The following is a 21,067-nucleotide window of genomic DNA, read 5'->3' on the forward strand; positions in this document are numbered from 1 at the left end:
TGAATTCTGTGTTTTAGGATTTAAGCACATCTTGTCATCACAAAAAAGTGTCTAATCATGTGGTGGATTAATAAAATGTCAACAATTCTTAAGAAAATATTCAAAATTTAATGATCATCAATGAATTTGATGTAACACAACTTATTTATTTTTTTTATCAATGAAAGTGCTTCAATACAGATATAAAACAAAACATTCCATCTTTTAAAAAAAATAAAGTGCTCAAAATTTAGCTGTTTGTGTCAAATTTCTCTTATTTTTTTTAGATGACTAACAGGTGACCCCTCCCCTAGGTTTCCCCTCAACCCGTGTCTTGCACTCTCGATGGCTGCAGCTCCCCGACAGGTCACACATTAAGCCTGCTAGGGCTTTTGATGGAAAGCTCCAAATACTGTTGGCGAGTGGAAAATCAGGCCCAAAGACGTGTAGTGTGAACTACTCGTCTGAGAGGACCTGTCGGAGCTGAGCTGAGCCCTCAGTGAAACACGACACAGAGAGCAGAGGAGAGAAGCAGCGTGCCCATAAATGAAACCAAAACATAGCTGCATAGTTTTTCTATTAAATTGGCTTAGGTGCTGTGAAAAAACACTTATAATGGCAGAGAAAACCCAGATTTCTCATAAATTGCATCCACATTTTGGCAAACTCCATGATATTCCGTGTTTTACACCTAATTCCATTTTTATCATCAGATTCTGCGATTTCGTCCGTGTTTTCCGCATTGCGGGAATCAAAGGGCCATAGAAATTTATCTTTTTTGACTCGAGAGCTGCCGTTTCTATGCAGGAAATTGTGGACTTTGATATATTGCTATCAAAGTTTTTTGCACTTTGACTCGGCACTGATCTACTGTGAGCATGAATCCCTTCTCCAGTTTATCTCAAATGATTTCATAGGCTAAATGTCACTATTTAAATGGGCTTTATTTAGCATATTCTGTATGTTCTCTTCGGCCCAGATGTCAAGCAAACATTTGACTTCTGCAGAATTCCTAGTCTGTTCTCTCCCACTCATGTAAATCATTTACCTTTGTTCATCTCAACAAATGCCCGCACAGGCGTTCTGCATTTTGGTTTGCTTGAAAATAGATTTTTTAGTCTGCATCAGAGTACGATTACTGCATTCACAAACAAACCGCACCAGAGTTGCGAAATGTGTGAATGTCCTTGTCTTTGTTTTAGCTCTTGATCGAATAAAAGACTTATTTGTAGACCTGCAATTATGTTCTCTCAGTTTTATGCAGTACATGTTGTTAATGTAAAAGTTTCACTGTAATGTCAGAGCATTGCAGTTTTTCTAATATGTGGAATTGCTTTGCAAATAAGTGCCAAGCTCTTTTATTGTTTTTGTTAGTTGTAGCTGGCAAAGAAATGTATTGTTTCATTAGCACTACCAAGTGAAGCGTGGTGAAATTATAGGGTACACACAGCTGAGAATTCTGCTCTGAAGCAATATTGGGAAAAGGCTGAATCAAATATGGGTTACTTGGTTGACATGTTTCGAATACATTGAATTGAATTGAACTGAGAGGTAGAGAGAGATAGAGGGAGAGAGAGAGAGATTAAATAACACAGAAGCCTGCAATAATAACACAACAGAAGGTTAGTTGAGAAAATCAAATGTCTCAAAGCAAAATCAAAAGTCTATACATACATGTATGTGCATCTGATGCGTGTGTGTGTGCATCTGTAGCTGTGGTTGAAAGGGAGCTGCCATAGTGCGTCACAGTTGTTTGTCCAGACTTTCCATTCAGAGTTTCCCCATGTAATGTATAATTTATGATAAAAGGTTTGCAGACTGCTAAGTATGCAGGACCTTGGAGCACCGGCTGCACAAACCAAAGCTTTTTCATTAGTGTGAGAAAATGTTGGCCTTTCTCTCCGTCTCTCTGCTGCACGGTTTCCTCTAGAGGTCGACCGATAGTGGATTTTTAAAAGCCGATATAATAACGATAATTTAGAACAGGGAAAAGACAATAGACGATCAATTGGCCGATACATTTCTGCAGCAGCTTAGTCGGCTACTTTTGCATACGCCGTTTTGAATAAATCTGTTTTTTTGTCACTCAGAATGTAATAATACGTAAGAAAATATACTGAAGTGTGATTTGGTGGATTATATCATTGGAAAATGTTCTATTTATTTACAATGGGTGATGCGCCGTGCTGTGCCTTACAGTATGACTGACCAGGATTATTCTGTTGGGCGTCTCGTACATTGTTGAATGCCACTCTTTGCAAACCATTAATGTTTGTTTATATTCCTGAGATAAAGTGGATCCTAAAGTGTGCGATTTCATTTCATGGATGGATGTTTACGTGGCTGGATTATTTGGAAGAGAGAACACCAAATAAGTTAAAGTAACAGTGAATGATTTCTTTTCCTCCCTCCCTGTCTGTCTCGTATCTGGGAAAAAGAGCTGATAGTATTGCATTATACACCGATCAGCCATAACATTAAGACCACTGACAGGTGAAGTGAATAACATGGACTATCTCGTTACAATGGCACCTGGCTGTGGGTGGGATATATTAGGCAGCAAGTGAACATTTTGAATTTTGAACTTTGTGTTGGAAAAAAATGGGCTAGCCAAATTGTGATGGCTAGACGACTGAGTCAGAGCATCTCCAAAACTGCAGCTCTTGTGGGATGTTTCCGGTCTGCAGTGGTCTGGACCTACCATAAGTGGTACAGGGAAGGAAAACCGGTGAACCGGCGACAGGGTTAGACCCGAGGCTTAGTGATGCACGAGGGGAGCGAAGGCTGCCCCGTGTTGTCCGATCCAATAGAAGAGCTACTGTAGCTCATATTGCTGAAAAAGTTAATGCTGGTTCCGATAGAAAGGTGTCAGAACACACAGTGCATTGCAGTTTGTTGCGTATGGGGCTGCGTAGCCGCAGACCAGTCAGTGTGCCCATGCTGTCCAATTGTTATGGCTGATCGGTGTATATTCGAGCGATAACTTTTTATCTCCCCCGCTACCTTGACTTTGTGTATGGAGCCTCCATGCAAAACAGTGATGTACGTCCCCGCGTGACTGGCGGCGCCTACCCAGCCGTTGGCCACTATCAGAGCCTAGTTCCGCCGGTAACGATAGTTTGTACATCATCCTATCGGCACCGATTAATTGTCTACCTATAGTTTCATCCTATCAAAGCTTCATGCCAATAGTAGGGATCGGACGATACACCTATCTCCCGATTTGATACTATATTTGGGTGCCGATTCGATATGTATTGCGATTCTAAAAGTATTATGATTCGATATTATGATTTATTGCCATTTTTGTTAACTTTTTTAACACTAGACCATGGGAAAAAGTTGAATTATACACTTCTAGGGACTTGTACTTTGGAAAATATCTAAATTTATACAGTAAAAATGTGTGAAAGAGATGTCCTGAAGTCAAATATATCAGTAATGATATACTGTATATATGTATATATATATATAAAAAAAAACAGCCCAAAAATCACAGAATAAAGACATTTCTGGCTGTGGCTTGTTTTTGTTGACGGATACGGAACAGATATGACGTCACGTTACTCAGACTACAACAATAAAAGCGATAACTTCCTTCCCCTCCGCATAGACTTAAATGAAGCAAATATATAGATTCTGGCGTTACAAAAATCTATTTCAAAATCATAAAAAAATCTGAGGTTACACTTTTGTTACATTTGCCTTTACTGTATGTACTGTATATGGTTACATTACCCTCAATAGGATGTCTCCTCTATACATTTAACGTTTTTCAAAAAATATTGCCAGTGTATTAAGTCTGATTCATAACATTTGCCTCTTCTTCTCCTTCTTTTACTTTCCTTTAACAGTGTGCAGTTTAATTTCAAAACTGTTTTAGGAATGGCCTACATTAGCTTTGCAATTTTCAGTCAGTTTTTTTTTCTGCTGGTGTCAGATTTTTCTCCATTCTGCAGTGTAACCATTATGCTAACATATCTGTCCACGGGGAGATTTGTCTTCTCGTAATTGATGAGTGTATTGTAATTAATCACAATGGCTAGACAGGCATTATTAAGTTGATCTGTATTTATTTTTTGCCCTGGGGGGATATAATGTGGGCTCTGGAGTCCCCTGGATAATGACTGCTGGAGGAGGGTATTATAGCTAATCATCATTGTGCAGAGCTAGGGGGATTTGATTTAGCGCACCTCCAGACATTGTAAAAAGCGAGAGGGCTGGTTAGGGAGGGGTGTAAGGATTACTCCAGAGCTGAGGGATATAAATATGCCCCCCTCAGGGAGGGAGTCTTCCTGCCAGAGAGCTGTTAGCCATGTCTGTCTATGCTAAGGAAGTTTAGCAAAGGCCTCTTAGCATACATACTGTATCAGCCATATGGAGGCATTTTGCATGCGGAGAGGTATTCTGAAATGTGATGCGCTAAACATATTCCCACTTAGCCATATGTCGGTGCAAAAGTGTAGAAGTAGAGCTGAGCAATTAGTGCTGATGATGTCTGAGTATGCATGAGCAGGAAAAAGTAGCCTACAGCACCACAAACAGATTATCCTTGATGTGCAGCTCTATTAGGCACATTTAGAAGCATGCGGATGAGAAATAGATATAATAGCACTGGCTTATTAATTAGATATCCTTATAATTGGCCAGTGTGCTGGATTATGCCTTATGTTAAGGCACAGGCCTAAAACAGGAATTTGTCTCTTTAATTGGATACCAGAAATATTCTTTTTGTTTCTTTTACAAATCCTAAAGGCCCAGATGCACCAAGCCGACATCGAGGAACTAGCGACGATGAAGGCCGACTGTTGCGTCGCCTCACGTCGCCTTTGTCTTGGCCGACAAGTTGCACTTGAACACACCGCAAAGGCTACAGCCAGTTAGCACATACGTTCGGCGCCTGCGTGAGATGAAATAACTCTCCCTACCAGCAGGTGGCAGTAGTCTGTATTCGTCATTCAAAAAAGGGAAACTGGAAGAGCGAGGACTGCGGATAAACAAGCCGTTGTTATGATACGTACATGAAACGGCGTTTGCCAACCATTTTCACACCACTCTCACCCACCACTTAGCTTCATTCTAGATGGTCATGTCGTTGTGAAAATATCCGTGTATTGGAACGATCAAATCAGCTGAAGATGAAAAAGAGCCTTCTGGGTTTGCCCTCTTGACTTACTCGTTGGCTTTCACGTCCGTTTCTCTTCTCATGCACTGGTTTGCTTAAGCTGACAGTTAATTAGAGTGATTTTATTCACCAACAGGCTCCGCCGCTGAGTCAACATGCTGAATCGGCCGAAAAACCTTCGTCATGCAAAAACTAGGCCGACAGACGCTCACCGACAGCCCCAAACTGTCCGAGGGCCGACTGTCGGCTTGGTGTGTCAGGACCTTAATAGTGTGCTGCAGGGATGATGCCAACCAGGAAGTTAGCATCACCCTGGTTCCCTTGGGGATTATTGCAAAAAATAAGCTCTGTGGCAAACAAACGTTCATGATTCTTTTGTTCAGCAAGATAATCTTCACAAATACCACGTTTATGAATTTTGATGTGTGAAGGCAGAGTCGGCGTGATGACGTTTAGTAGTCTCATTTATCCACTTGTTCGCAACCGTCTTTTTTAAGACCCGTAAAAGCTTCAACATTTATGAGTGGGATATTTCCTGTCATATTTTATATCATAGAACAAATCATTAAAATCTCTTAAACTTGTATTAATCACAGACCTTGATTCAGGCATTTATAAACATTCAAAAAACCTATTGACTTTGAGACGAGGGAACCGAAAGTGCCAAAATGCTAACTCATTTCCGGGTTTTAGGACTCATTCCTGCAGCACTCTATATTGAGTCTTCAGGAATGCCCAATCGCAGCAGCTCCTTTCATCCCCCTGTAAAACCTGAAAACAGTTTAATGGGCCAGGAAGAGAGTCCGTGGCAGTTTCTCTATAGAGCTGTTTTTATCTGGAGGAGCACAGTTTGCAAGTGATATACAACACGTCACATAAGATTGTACAGCAGCCAAAATCTTGATATATAGCACACACTATGTTTTCCAGGGCTGATGATATCCTTTCTAAGCGGAAGTTTCCTTTTCATAAGACACTGAAATTCTTGGCTCTGCATAATGACACACTCAAAGTTACTTTAGGAGACATTATGTGTGCAACTATGGGCTACAACTACTGTACACAGTCAACGGAAAACAAACAGATTTGCATCTGATTGTCTTGCTGTGTTGTTGACTGACTCCCCCTCCCCTTCTTTGTTGCAGAGCAAACTGAACCCGCTGAATGTGACCCCTATAATCCGGGCCGTGGACATGGACAGAAACATACAGCCCCCGTCAGACAGACCAAGCATTCTTTACTACATCCTTGTTGGTAGGTTTATCACACGCCTTTGATTGATTTCACACCTTTAAAGTTCTTCGGCTCGGTCGGCATGCCACGACTTGACTTCTGAATGCTCTTGATGTTATCATAAAGTGCACTGAATCCAAATCTGTGAATGTTCTCATTCTTTACTGCAGGTCATCCAAGCACGTATCCGGAGTATTTCTCCTTGAACAGAACTACTGCAGAGCTGCGTGTTCTGCAGCCTATCAGCAGGGACTTGTATCAAAGGTTCACGCTCATCATCAAGGTAAACAAGAGAAATTATTAGGAGGCTGTGGCGGGCTCAGTCCTAATGCTAGAGTGAAGATACTGGTATCATTTGAAACTAGAAAAACAAGGAATCCATTGGTGTCATATCATACTAGGATAAACAACGCTACAAAATTGGGCTACATTTTTGTGATTGAAAACTGGCATTGTCATTTTCAAAGGGGTCCCTTGACCTCTGACCTTAAGATATGTGGATGAAAATGGGTTCTACGGGTACCCACGAGTCTACCCTTTACAGACATGCCCACTTTATGATAATCACATGCAGTTTGGGAAGAAAACATGCAGTTTTTAGCATGCATTATAAATGTGTTATTTACGCTTATTCTAAAAATGGTAGTTTCCAATATTCCTGCATACTGGGGTCCCTCAACAGTCTTGGAATTGCATAAACTGTGTATGACTGTAAAGCTGAGACTCTTGTGGGTCCAATGAGCCCAATTGTATTCATGTGTGACAATGTTAGTCCCCATTGCAGCCATTTCATTTTAGTGAGACAATTTTTTGTAATTTTACCTCACTGTATAAAATGACCTGTGGTGACCTCTAGAATAATCACAGCCTCATGAAACTTTACAACCACAACCTAGAGACCTAGAGCATTCAGAGGATGGATGTCTTTCCTCGGTAGATTGACAATAAGAGGGTTTATGAGCAGTTTCCACAACAGACATGCTCGCCATCCAATTGCCAAAAAATGCAATTGTTGCAGAAATCTCCAAATGTCAAAAGTTTTTGATACCAAATCACAGCATGGCTTTTTCTATGGTGTTCCTCAAGGTCTTGGTGACTTAATGTGGTATTTTGGAAGGATTATTGATCATTTTTATTAAAAAAGTTCAATTCAACACCAGATCTGTGTGACAAATGCTATCAACCCCAGAATGCTGCAACAACGCATGAGACGTAATAGAGCAAGTATCATCGTATCGCGTCGATTTGTGTCGATCATCGTATACTTCTATCATAATTTTCTAAGCCGTTATACATTGTCATCATTTATTTTATTTCTGATTTATGACTAGAAGAACTTGACACAGTGCAAAGCTGCATCTCAAATTAATCTTCAGGTTCACAGCTTTCAGATGATGTACACCACTTCTATGTGACATATACTGTTTACCTGCTATCTACCCTTAAAGGCCCCCTTTACCGCCTAAAAAAAAAAAAAAATGGGTCTATTGTGGGTCTCAGAGGGTTTATATAGACCAAAATCGCAAAATGAAAATTGGTTTAAAACCATTGAAAAGTCATGGAAATCCATTGGCCAAAATATGTATGAGCCCAGCATTTACCGAAACAGATGGAGCTTGATTGCTTTTATCAGGTTTCAGCCTCAGGTAAAATATTGATTATCCTGCTGCCTCTGCATTAGGTAAGCAAATGAAACATCTCAATTCTGTACTCATATTTTTAATGTGCTTGTGCCACATGAAGTTTAACTCGTATCTCGGTAACTTAAGCACACCTTCTCCACCTAGATAACCTCAGTCCTGAAGGCCATTAACCTTATCTTTAGCTGCTTTGGAGATTGGGGGGTGGGGGGTGGGGGGTGGAGGGGTGTGTGTGAAAGAGATGTTATGATTTATGGACTTAGCAGGAGGATAGGCTGCTGCACTCTCATGAATCTTAATTTAGAGCAGAGTCAGGGAATGCCTCGGCGCTGCTGGTGCAGAGCAGCAGTGCAGATGAACTTTCCATCCACCCATCACTAACCTCCAGACACCTCTGAGCGCCGTGTAACCTGCTGTTTATCGGGATGGCTGGGGAGGAAAGAGATGAGAGGAAGAGCTGATTTCCACAAGAGGAAGAAGGCGAGGGAGAGATGGATCGTATGAGAGGCATTTTGCATGTCTCTGGGAGGATAGTGCATGGCTCGCGGAAGGGGGACAGTTCAAAGGGGGGGTAGCAGGAAAACACCGAGATGGCTAGAGAGATGTGTGTACTGTAGGAGCCTTATCTACCTGGGTCATAGAGAGGGGGAGGAACCGTTGCTCAAGGACTCCAAGGGGCAGGAAAGTGAGAATTAGACATGGGTATCTTGAGAGTGCTCTGATGCAGCACAGTATGTGGTGTACATAGCGAATGCTGTAGGAGATGAAAAAAATAAAAGCTAACAGTGGAATGAGCTGCAGCATCTCAAAGTGTATTTTAGAAAACACATCTGTTGTTCTTCAAAAGTCATGATTGCTCCTGAAAGAGCCATATCCTCCAGGGTGACTGGGATGGAATGAAGATGAAGATGGAGTCTGATTAAGTAGAAAAACAAAAAAGCAAAGAGATCCAGTATGACACTCTTAAGGATGATGGAGTCAGGACAGGAGAATCAAGACTGATAGACAGTGGCTTTTGGGAGCAGAGAATCTCCTGCAGGCCCGCGTGTCGCGCTGTATCAGCGGAGAGCAGGTCATTTAGCACTGCCTCCCAGAAATAGGGACACCACTAAAGAGCCAAATCACCAGGGAGACCTGTAATCCTACACCCCGTCTTTTCTCTCTCAGACAAAAACGTGTGTGTGAATGTCGAGGAAAATGAGAGAACATCCACACACACATGTTGTCTGTCAATGACACCACTTTTCCCTCAGGTTTTTGTGTGAGCAGATTGGATCTTTTGGGTCAGCGCGGTGTGGGTGTTTTTTATTATCACTCAGATAAGGGAAAAAGGTTGAAGATGTTTGGGAAAGACAAGTCTGGCATAACATCGCAATGCGATAAAAACCTGAACTGGAGGGAAACTCGGCTCGATGTTCCAAAAACTGCACATGTGTAGCAAGATTATGCAATCATAGGATATGCGTACGAGATTATAAACAAGAAACTACAGCGTTTGTTTTTTTAATTTTTGACCCCAGCACTTTACCATTTCGCAGCAGAACTTTATTCTCCTGTTGCAATCGGCACTCTGCAACACAAGCCCAGTGAAATTGAGCTAATGTGCAGAATTAGTTCCAGGTCATGGCTTAAACTGATGTCGCCTCACTCCCCCTCTCCATCTGTATTTTCAAAGCCTTAATGTTTCTGAAGCATCCCAGTGTGGGAGCCAATAGTGACATGTGTGGAGGGGAAAGATCGCAGTGACAGCCTGACCAGATCCCATTCATTTGGTCTGGTCTCACTGGGCTGGGTTAAGACACAACTCAGGTTAAAGTTAGCGGTATAAATCCCAAGTTTCATCACCAGGGTCTGGAATAAACATTTTCACTGCCTGCCAATGTGGCAGGCAAGTATTTTTTATTTTGTCTGCCACTCAGAAATTTTATCTACTACTTTTGAAATGTATGTGCTAAACATACATTAATAATGATAACATTTTAGATCTGATGTCATTCCGTGTTTGTTCAATTTTACACAAAAAACATTATATGCATGATAAATTCCAGTGTTCAAATTAGGTCGCAGCTTCCTGGGAGCCCTTTATTTGGGGGTGGGAGGGTACTCTATGACATCAGTAGTTTAAATGATGTATTATAAGCTGCTTAGAGCTAGTGTTAGGAAGTTAAACAGGTCATAATTCCCTATTTTACATTGCTGTGAAAGGATGTCCTTCAAACAACTGTATTTATTCAAGTTTCTCGCCAAATATTGAAATTTATAAGATGACGTTTGAACACATAGTGATAAAGTTAGAATTTACCTTCTCCCAATACTCATTTTTACTGAACAGAGCTTGAACACATCATAATGCTGCCCATCGGTTGCTAAAATCTTACGTTAACTAGCTCTCCTCCTGCTGAGTTGTTCACAATATAGCATTATCAGGGACAAAAATAGGTTGCGTCTGCCAGGTTAAGTAATAGCGCCGTGCTCTTGAGCGCTTTTTTTTCTCTCCGCCATGGCTGAGGTCCCAAACAAACTTAATCATGGTGCGTGCGTATGCCGTTTCATCATGCATAACTGTCGGAAAGCATCAATACAGAAGAATCGACTGTCTTTATTCCCATCCCTAGTGGTTTCTCTGCCTGTCTAATGATTTTACCCGCCACTGCCGACAATCCAGCCACATTTGGTGGGTGGCAGATGCTAATTTCAGACCCTGTTTATCACAGTATGATATCAATTCTTTGGACAATGATATTTGCTGATATTATAAAGTCTGCCACGATACAATTTTAATACGATTTCAATTCGATTTAATTTGGTTACACTAGTCAGTTACAGTTACACTAAACAACTCACAAAAAGCAAAATATGATTTGACAATATTATTACTGGGCTCTGTAGGAAGGAGGTGTGCTTTGACTGAAATTGGTATTGAATCACCGTTACACCCCTAGTTAAAGTACAGCCTCTTTACACTTTGAATAGCTGGGATAACACACTTTTTTATTTGTGGTACAGTACTGTGCTACTTAAGCAGTCATGTCATCCACCGACTGTGCTGGAAAATGAAGGGATGGGAATGTTTACATTCTCTGAGATACAGTTTGGTTCGTGTTCCGCCGTACGTGACACAAATACAAATTTGCTTTGGATGCAGGTGAGTCAACAATTCACTCATGTTGTAAATTCACTCACTAGTATTGTGTAATATTTGATAGATTTAAGAAGGTATATTGATTTCATGTGGTACTTTTTTCAGAGAACATTGCTGGTTTTCTCAAGAACTGACTATTAGCTGATTCAGCAATTTCAACGTTACTGTTTATCCCGGCTTTGATATTTAAATGAGTTGTGCTGGATGCTACATCTCAGTTTTTTGGAGAAAGATATTAACATGCTGGGGAGATGAAGAAGTGTCAACTGGGATTTTGGGTAACACTTTATAATAACCATAATTTATAAATGGTAAATTGATAGTTCATTAAACTTAGTTAATAGTTATTTTACTGTTGACAAACAATGAATGATAATTAATAATAATGTTTTCTAATTATTAGTAATGCTATAATTTATCATAATATCTTATATAATATATTAATATTATATAATTAATTTATAAGTACATTTATCATTAGTTTGTGTAATATGAAATGATTAGTTCATAAATTCTATATTGTATCATAGCTGATAAGAGATAATAATTACATTCTGATGACATTAGTAAAGTATTTAATTACAGTTTATTGTTGCACACATTGTAACATTTTATATACCATATTAAGTAAGGCATAATGTACAGCCAGCCGGTCATTGTTGTGAAATAAACCCCGACAGGGCGATGCGGCACCCCTCGGTGGACCCCGACGCAAAGCCCTGCATCGCCTTGAAGGAGTTTATTTCACAACAATGTCACGCTAGCTGTACATTATCCCACTTATTACACGGCTATTTACTTAAGAAATCAATGCGCACGTAGCAGCGGTCTCCTATAAGGAAGAAACAGAACGCCGTAATTGACCAATCAGAATCGAGTATTCAACAGAGCCGTGTAATAAGTCTTTGTTAATGAATACCAAATGATTTGTAAACCTTTAAGAAGTCGTTTGTAAAACATCTATAAACATTACACAGATGGATGGACCAGAAACCAATTATTAACCATTGACAAAGTTTTAACTATCTATCAAAATAATGTTTATAGATGCTTTACAAAGTATTTATTTACCATTTAATAATGTATTATAATCATCAGTTGCAACTTTATAATAGCCATCCAAATCATGTTTATAGATGGTTTACAAACAATTTCTTTAAGGTTTACAAATAATTTCATAATATATATATATATATATATATATAAATATATTGACATATATAGTATATAAAATGATATTATTATTAATACTGTTTGCAGCTGTTAATATAATAAATTATAGTAATATATATACTATATATATAATTACAACAACATTAAAACATTATTAATTACAATTTCATGGTTTGTTAACAGGAAAGTAACTATTAACTCAATTTTAATTAAGTATCCATTATGGTAACTATACCATTTATAAATGGTGGTTAATATAAAGTGTTACCGGATTTTAGTAGATGAGACTCTTACACGGTTCATTTAAGTTTTCAGGCACAACAGTACAGAATCGCACAGGCTCACTTGAGTTTGCATAATCATTAATGGAGAACAAGGGCTAGTACCCTCGTTTACTAGTTAATTGGTCAATTCTGGCACTGACTTAGCCAATAATATTTCCAATGAGCCTCCTTCTGTGATTGGTCACCCATTCGACGGAGGAGCAAGAGCCACTAATTACTGCCTCTCCCGGACAAATGACGATATTTGCGTTAAGTGCTCTGGTAATTACTGAGGCCTAATCCAAAGTGGACCCCTGATTAAATTTCGTCAATGTAGCTTTTTGTAATTGAAATGACACTCAGAGAAATTACGCCTTTCTGTCCCTGAGCCTGCATAAGAGTTGGGACAGCGTGATTCTTGAGTGTGTTACTTTCATCCTCCAACTCATTATTACCACTTCTTAATGACTGGTTATCAATTTTTAATACAGTAAATGTAGACCTCCTTAAAGGCTTGTTGATATTTGACACACTGACTTTCTCTCTTTTTCTTCTTTTTCCTTTCATTTCAGGCTGAGCAGGACAACGGCCACCCCCTCCCGGCCTACGCCGACCTCATTATCGAGATCCTGGACGAGAACAACCAGGCGCCATATTTCCAGTTTGCCACCTATCAGGGCTATGTGAGCGAATCCTCCCCAGTGGGTACGACTATCTCAGCCAGTGCCAACCTCACTGCCCCCCTGGGAGTCATCGCTCTGGATAATGACATTGAGGAGGTAGAAAGAAAGGGCCTTTTATCCGGCTATGCTCACCGTTGCCTACATTTTACACATGTCCACCCATGCATGCATGCATACAAACACAGAGCGCTTGAAGTGCATTGATTAAATATTGAGTTAACGTCCACATTTATTTATTCATGTGTTTTTGTTGTGCGCAGGAACACACTCATGAGTCATTTCCCTGCTGTATTTTTCTCCTTGTTGTAGCTGGATCCTGGTGATACACCTGTAGGTAAAGGGGGTGGATTTGAGATGCAATGACACTCACACACACACACACACACACACACACACACACACACACACACAGAGTGCAATATAGGGATGTCCCGATCAAGTTTCTTTTGCTCCTAATCTCTGATGTGAGTCCTTTTAATATGGACTTTCTTGTGAAACAGAGATTAATCCAATATTTATGTTTTCCTGCATAATACAGCTGCACTTTGCACACTTAATAGCTTAAAGTATTTATATCAGTAAAGCCAATTCAATTGAGGGATTTAACAGCTCTTCATTATTACAGCTTTAAGTTGGTGAAATATTTAGCGTAAAATATATAGCATCATGTAGTGTTTTGTATAATATCTTTGCAGAGATGAGTGGCAGTGTGGGGCTGTTGACGTAGGGAAGTTTGGACAGGATTTAGACAACTTCTCTTCATTTCCACTTAGAACAAAGTGCTGAAGGTTAAACGCTTTTGTTATGTTTGTTCGGTGTTCGTGAAAAGTACTCGCTTTGCTGGCACAGTGTCAGTATAAATAGAAACCGACGTCTGCTGTTGAGTTGCCCGCTACGCCTGAAGCTGAATGATTTGGAGAAAATTTCTAATTGTGATTTTTTTCGGACAGATATTGCGATTTGATTTCCGATTACATTTTTTAAAGTCAAGCTTCAGTTCAATATTTACCTTTTAATAGATTTAAAACATGTGGAGCATTACGATGGAGACACCATCGAAACATTAACTGCTCTATATTCCAATGAAAGGATGAAAACTTCAAGATATGAACATGTATTTTAATTTTTTCAATTGGCATTGAACAATTGAACAAAAGCTGTGACTGTGTTAAGTTCAGTTAAATAAATAAAGTAATAATATTAAAAAAATTCAATAAGAAAATAATAGGACTTTTCTGTAAACAATCTCTGACATTGAAATTGGTAGGTCATTCACTTATGGCTCAGGAGCAGCATCTAAATATTGCACTAATCAATCTATTGTAATCAATAGAACATTGTTATTATTATTATTATTTACTGTAACTTATAAATTGACAAACCACAGAATAATTATCAGAAAGCAAAATCAAAAAAAGGTATCGTCATTTAATTGTGAGTATTGTAAAACGTTTGCAGAGCCAACTGAGCAAGGGGTCATATTTCTGGGGTTCCGGTGTAGCCAGCGGATAACTGGGTCAAGAACTCTGCTCATCGTTTACAGTCGGATTAACAACTTGAGATGTGAGACTGGAGTTGAGAGGCGATGTGAACAACCGGATTGTTTCACAAGTCGCCAGTTTACAAGCTAATTTTAAACCAACCAAAAAGCTAAATCATCGTCAGACGATAGCCGGTGAGTCATCTACATGTGAAGGCAGAATCTGTTTATAGAGATTATTACATTGCCTGTATTAATCCATTAAAAAAACCTTCAGCTTGATCCCTACTCTGTAAACTGACTCGGGACATCCCTACCGTTTATTCATGCATCACTTTAACAAAAAGTAAAAACAAACAGAGAACACTCATCGCTGCTGGAGACTTCCTAAACAACAATTTGTGAGCTTTGCAGTGTGTCCGCAACTGCAGAAATTATGTTTTCTGTTCTTTCAAAATTTCATTAACGGTGAATTAAATGCTATGCAGGTCTCCAGTAATGACGGGTGTGTGTGTGGATCAACATGGCTGATACACTGACTTTTGTATCCTAATGGGAGTGTGTTTGCAGTGTGTTTGCTGTGCTGTGTTCTTCTTCTTTTTATTGATGTTTTTGCGATGGTTTTTCTGCAGTTTGCTTCAGTCAAAAGTTATCCAGTGATTCACTTTGAATACCAACTTCACTTTTTTAAAAGAGTTATTTTTATTTCATGAATTGATTGTTGTGTGCGTAGTTGGATGAAGGGGGGTGTTTAGACACGTGTTTGACACATTTAACAAGCTGTGTGATTGCGTGGGTGCATGTTTGCGTGTGTTTTCACCAACAACATTTGCTTTCAATTCCCTCAAACCCTAACTGCACTGATAGATTTATATTTGACTGGGTGGTCACACACACACACACACACACACACACACACACACACACACAAACACAAACACAGCCAAAACAAATGACTACTACCTTTAGTTCATCATTCAAAATATCCCTTTACTCAGTCTTTGGAGAAGATTAACAAATCAAAGTGGAGTGGAAACAGAGATAACGGAAATCAATAAGCCACCCAGTCCTGATGTTTACCAAACTCTCTTAAGAGGACTCATTGATGGACGTGAATCGAAGTCGACTCGCCGCAATGGACCACAAAGGAGTCAAGGTTTATTTGTTAAAACAAACTAACCACAGAAGTTATGACATGTCTTTGAGAAATGGCTCTTTTTAAAAAAAAAAAAAAAATGTTTTCAAGCTTATTTAGCACCATGACACCCTGAACAAAAGCTGTCACATCCATATCTTTTAACGACTGCTTAATGTGTTCAATATTTTTTTCCCTACAAAGGAACAGAGGCTATGATGGGTGTATGTTGTTTTAGCAGAAGTCATTTCCTCTCGTCCTTTCTTTATTGATACTATCATGTTAAAAATATATTGGTTTCTGGTTCCATCCTCAGCTCCTCCTCCGATGTTGTCTGAAGACAGATGCCAGCAGATTACTTTTTCAACTCTTTGGCAGATCAAAATGTACTGTTTGATAGGTTTTCTCATCCCCACAGCTGCGGCCTTGAAGAAAAAAAAAAAAATGATGAAACACTCATGTCACTATGGTAACGTGTTTCTTTTTGTACATCTTTCTGTTGGAAGACGAAAGACCCCATGATAAAGATTACCCTGGATGATTACACCACGATCTTCAGCCTGACCCCGACTGGGATAATCCGCTACCTGAGGCTCATCAAACCTGTGGACCGGGAGAAGCAGATGGCCTATACTTTCACGGTAGGCCTCGGACTCAGCGGTAGCTATCTGCAAGACTAAAGCCCTGTGACCTACATCCTCCTATTCTGTGTATATTAATAGAAGTCACAGGTTAGCTTCATACCAAGAGGCACTTGCAGATGCAGAGCTGACCTGACACTTTTAGAGCAATATGACCTTTATGAGTGGTCAAATAGCAGTGAAGTAAAACTGTCTGTTCACTTGAATTTACAAATTTCCATCCAAAGGTGAACCGAAAGCACATCAGACTGAAATAGTTTTGTACATTCAGTCAGAAAAAAGACTTTTATCTTGTGTGACTCTCTACTTTATACCATGTGGAGCTTGATACTGTAAATATTATTATGGTATAATAGTATTGTAATTATATTATTACTGTAAACATTCAGTTGCACCATTGTCTATGGGATCTTGATGATGCTTCTCCATTGTAATCTCCACAGTAATATAGTTTAGTTTACTTACAATTTATTCATATTCCTTAGCTTCTAACATTTCAAATGAGACCAAATATATGCATATAAGCCTTATGGTTGAGGAACAAGTCCTGATTAATTTTGGGTAGTTATTTATGTATTTTAAGTGAAAATATACACAAGTTTTTTTAAGAGGTTTAGAAAACTCATGTCTTCATGTAGGCAAAGCACAGGCAAATGAAGAACACATCTTCATCAGTTTGACAGCGCATATATGGCATAAAGAAATAAGCTGCACATACAGAAAACACAAACAAAGCAAGTTGTATACAGAGCATAATGAAAATGTCTGGCCAACATTAAAAAAGTATGAACACTTCAACAATTTGACAATGATTTTTGAAAATGAGCTAACATATTCATTTTAGTCTCAACATTCTGACTGTATGGTCCCCAGATTATTGGAGATATTAGCTGTTTGTCTAGCGTTATAGCCTGTTGTCAATTACTAGCATGCTCACTGCTCACCAGTTTTTAGTTTCCCCCCGGAAACTTATACTGTGTTGTAACTTAGTTCTGTTGTTGTAAAGCAAACTCTATTTGCTTGTGTCTTCTGTATGTGCAGCACATTTCTATATGTCCCTTAAGTGCTGTCATTGATGAATGTGTTTCTTAATTAGCTTGCGTTTTATCTGTTTGCTGTGGTTCTTCAGATTCTGTTCCTTGAGCTCTCTCAGCCACCTTCAAATACATGTCTAATTGTATCTATACAATCTACAGTAAAAATAAAACTTGGATACAAATCATTCAAGCACTCACACCAACAAAACTCTCAACTATCTCTTAGAAAAAAAGCTAATTTTCCCAAAATGTCAAACTATTCCTTTTAAAGAGACATATCAAGAGTATATTCTGTGGGAACTCTCTAATCCTCTGATATATGAGACGGTTCAGTCTCAGTGAACGCCGCAGCTACCTTCATGTTCCATTAGGATTCTGAAGTGGGTAACTTCATCTTTATAATGTTTTATTAATCTTCTTGCTGTATGGGCTTTTTAGTGGGCTTATTTGAGTTTCTGTTTTACTGCTGTTACATTGACGTCAACAGACGGGTTTACCAAAGTGACTTGTTTCTGCGCTGTTCAGAGGCAAGGCAGCATCTTGAGTAATACAGTAGCTCCCTCCATCCAGGAGTATTCTGCTGGATTAGAGGGCATCGGCAGACCAACAGTGAGCTCTGTGGGAACGGTTCCCTAGAGAGTGCAGGAGTTTCTGAGCAGGCAGGATTCGGATCGCTGTAGATTCAGATGTAATGCTGCGTTTGGTTGGGTTGGTTTGGACCCTTTGGATCAGCAAATTATGAAGGTATGATATATTTATTGTGTTTATGTTTTTATCTATTTACTACTTCCATTCTTGTCTAGTATAGTTTTCTCTCTTGTTTGGGGTATGAGGATCTCAGATGCTGTTTTTGTTTCCTTTAAGCATTTTAAGCAGCTCAGGATCTATTGTGACTCCACATTACAGTGAGAGCTGAGAGAGTGTTCCTCCGCTTTGCAGGGGTGATTGTTCAATACCGATTTTACATAGTGGGCAATCTCTGTTTCTGAAAAGTGAAGCCAACGCTTACATTTTCATTCCTTCTAATAGCCAGCAGGGGAAAAATCCTCTAGTTGCAAAAAGAAGTCTGATTGTATAGAAGTCTATGAGGAAATGAGCCTACTTCTCACTTGATTTATTACCTCAGTAAACATTGTAAACATGAGTTTATGGTCTCCATCTCTAGTTTCAAGTCTTTTTCAATTCAGCATGATGTTCATTTAGTAAATTATGGTCCCATTTAGAGTCAAATAGATCATAAAGCAGGGGATGCTTTAGGGCGTGGCTACCTTGTGATTGACAGGTCACTACCACGGTGTTGTTCGGTCTGGAAGTTGTCTGTGTTTTCATCTTACAACTTTAACGCTTTAACAATGTGTTTTCAGTTCATGAAAGTTAATTTTAACACTTTTGTTGCCTAAAAATGTCTTATTCAACGTTCGGTTGTCCTTAGCTCCACCCTCTCGTGTCACTCCTGGTTGCAAAAATCAAGATGGCGACGGCCAAAATGGCAAACTCAAGGCTTCGATACGATAGTCCACAAACTAATGGGTGACTGTGACTATGTCCACTTTGTAATCGTAAACCAAGCTTCTTCTCGCTTTACTGACCTAGCCAGGCCGGCTGCGCATGCTTTTAGTGCATGTTCATTTATGTGAGCGTGCCCCAGTGGCTAGCTTCCGGCCGCTGCTCTGCACTGCTCTGCACTGCTCTTATACGGCGGTTACAGCTGATAACGCCGTCCCGAGTGATGGCGCCGTCGTCGCGGAAGCGTAGCACCCACCCTCCGGTTCCCCCTCAGATAAACACAGTTATCTCTGTCAGCACTTTCGCCGTTGTTTGCAGTGTTAATGCTGTTAGCATCGTTAGCTGCGAGCCACCGGCTAGCCGTCGCCATATTGAAAGCCGTATAGAGGCTATAGAAATGCTCCCAAGCCCATATTTAGCGCCATTAACGTGACATTTTTGGCCACAATAATCATGAAAAGTTGAGACGAGCACATTGTGTAATACTTGGATCAGAGTTTGTATCGTGAATTCATATTTTAATATAGGAAATGCTACAAGAGCTATTAACATGAACTAACAGGCTGTTACCGTGTAACTGTGGCTTGAAGCGTCTTTTTAGGCTTTAAGTGTATTTTCTTCTGTTTTACGCGCGTAACATCAGTGATTGTGTATTTGGTTCTAAGCGCTTACATACCGCCAGTTCAATGCATGAGTACACGAGTCAATACAATGAGTTAAACTCATGAGTCATGAATGTTTTCTTCAACTCTAACTGATCTTCTAGACCAGGGGTGGGCAATTAATTTTTACAAGGGGCCACATGAGAAACCTGAGTTGTGTTGGAGGGCCGAACCAACAATAACTTGAACTTAATTCTGCTCAGTATTAATTTTGATTAATTGATTTTAATTGTAAAAAGCATTAAATTATATATTTTTGATTAGTTGCTACTGGTAATCAGAAGAATAAGGATATTCTGTAAATATTTATATAAATATATGAAATTGTGGTGTAGGTCATATAGGAAAATATTTCTATAGAAGTAATAAACAGTAAAAACAATAATTGCATCAGTGTTTCATTTTATTTTTAACATGTTAATCTTCCCAAATACTGAATAGGTGTTTTACAGTATGTTAAAGATAGGCAATTGTCAACTTGATGCAAAAAGCAATAAATGCTTTTAATGTTTTACAGTTCATTTTACTTGTTCAGTGGGAAAAATCCAGCCTGCTCTGGGCTTGAACAAGTGCATTGAAATCTGGCTGAATGTCTGAGGTGGATATGCGAAGGACAGCTGAGAGGTGGTCATCAGTGATAGAGGATCTGTATCTGGATTTGTTGAACTTCATCACTGAGAATGTCTGTTCACATACGTAGGTAGATCCAAAGAGGACTAGAATCTTCTGAGCATGCCTCCTCGTGTGGAAAGTTCTCCTCTTTGAGGGAAGAGTAGAAGTCCAGTAGTGAGACTGACCTAAAGTGCTCTGCCAGAAGTGTGTCAGACTGCAGGTCAATCAGTTCCATCTGAACATCACTGGGTGCATTCTCCACACTGCAGGTGAAGGGAGAAGAAACCATGTGCATCTCACTCTCAACTGTTTTAAAGTCTTGAAATCGCCTTGAAAACTCACCATGCAGTGCTTCTAACATGGATGAGTACTTGTCGAGGTGATCAGCTGATTTTGTGGCTTCCTTCAGTGTTGGCAAGTGGGTGAGAATGTTGTCCTTCATTTGGCTTGAGAAAAGCTGCAACTTTCTCATGAAAGCCTTCACTGCGCTGTACATTTCATGTACAAAAAGGCCTCTGCACTGCAGTTTGACATTTAGTTCATTCATTAGTGCCGTCACATCTACAGCAAAACCAAGGTCAGCAATCCAGTCTGCATCTGTAAGCTGTGGAATGTCCTTTCCTTTCTTCACACAGAACTCGTGAATCTCTTTTCTCAGGTCCCAGAAACTTTTCAGTACTTTGCCCAGGCTGAGCCACCTGACAGCTGTGTGGTAGGGAAAAATAGTCGAAGCTGACCGCTCTGTTCTTCAGCTGA

General features: G+C 39.6%; 1 protein-coding gene across 4 annotated transcripts in view; it reads left to right on the forward strand.

The window, feature by feature from the left end:
- The window catches only part of LOC141773910 (protocadherin-15-like), a 316,265-nt gene that overhangs the window by 162,724 nt on the left and 132,474 nt on the right, over nt 1–21,067 (forward strand). For all 4 annotated transcript variants that reach the window (XM_074646072.1, XM_074646070.1, XM_074646069.1 and 1 more), the window contains 4 exons: nt 6,250–6,358; nt 6,508–6,620; nt 13,128–13,334; nt 16,360–16,494. In XM_074646072.1, coding sequence (XP_074502173.1) covers nt 6,250–6,358; nt 6,508–6,620; nt 13,128–13,334; nt 16,360–16,494 — 564 coding nt within the window. The remainder of the gene's footprint in view (nt 1–6,249; nt 6,359–6,507; nt 6,621–13,127; nt 13,335–16,359; nt 16,495–21,067) is intronic.

Source organism: Sebastes fasciatus, chromosome 9, assembly GCF_043250625.1.
Source record: "Sebastes fasciatus isolate fSebFas1 chromosome 9, fSebFas1.pri, whole genome shotgun sequence".
In the NCBI taxonomy this organism is placed as follows: Eukaryota; Metazoa; Chordata; class Actinopteri; order Perciformes; family Sebastidae; genus Sebastes; species Sebastes fasciatus.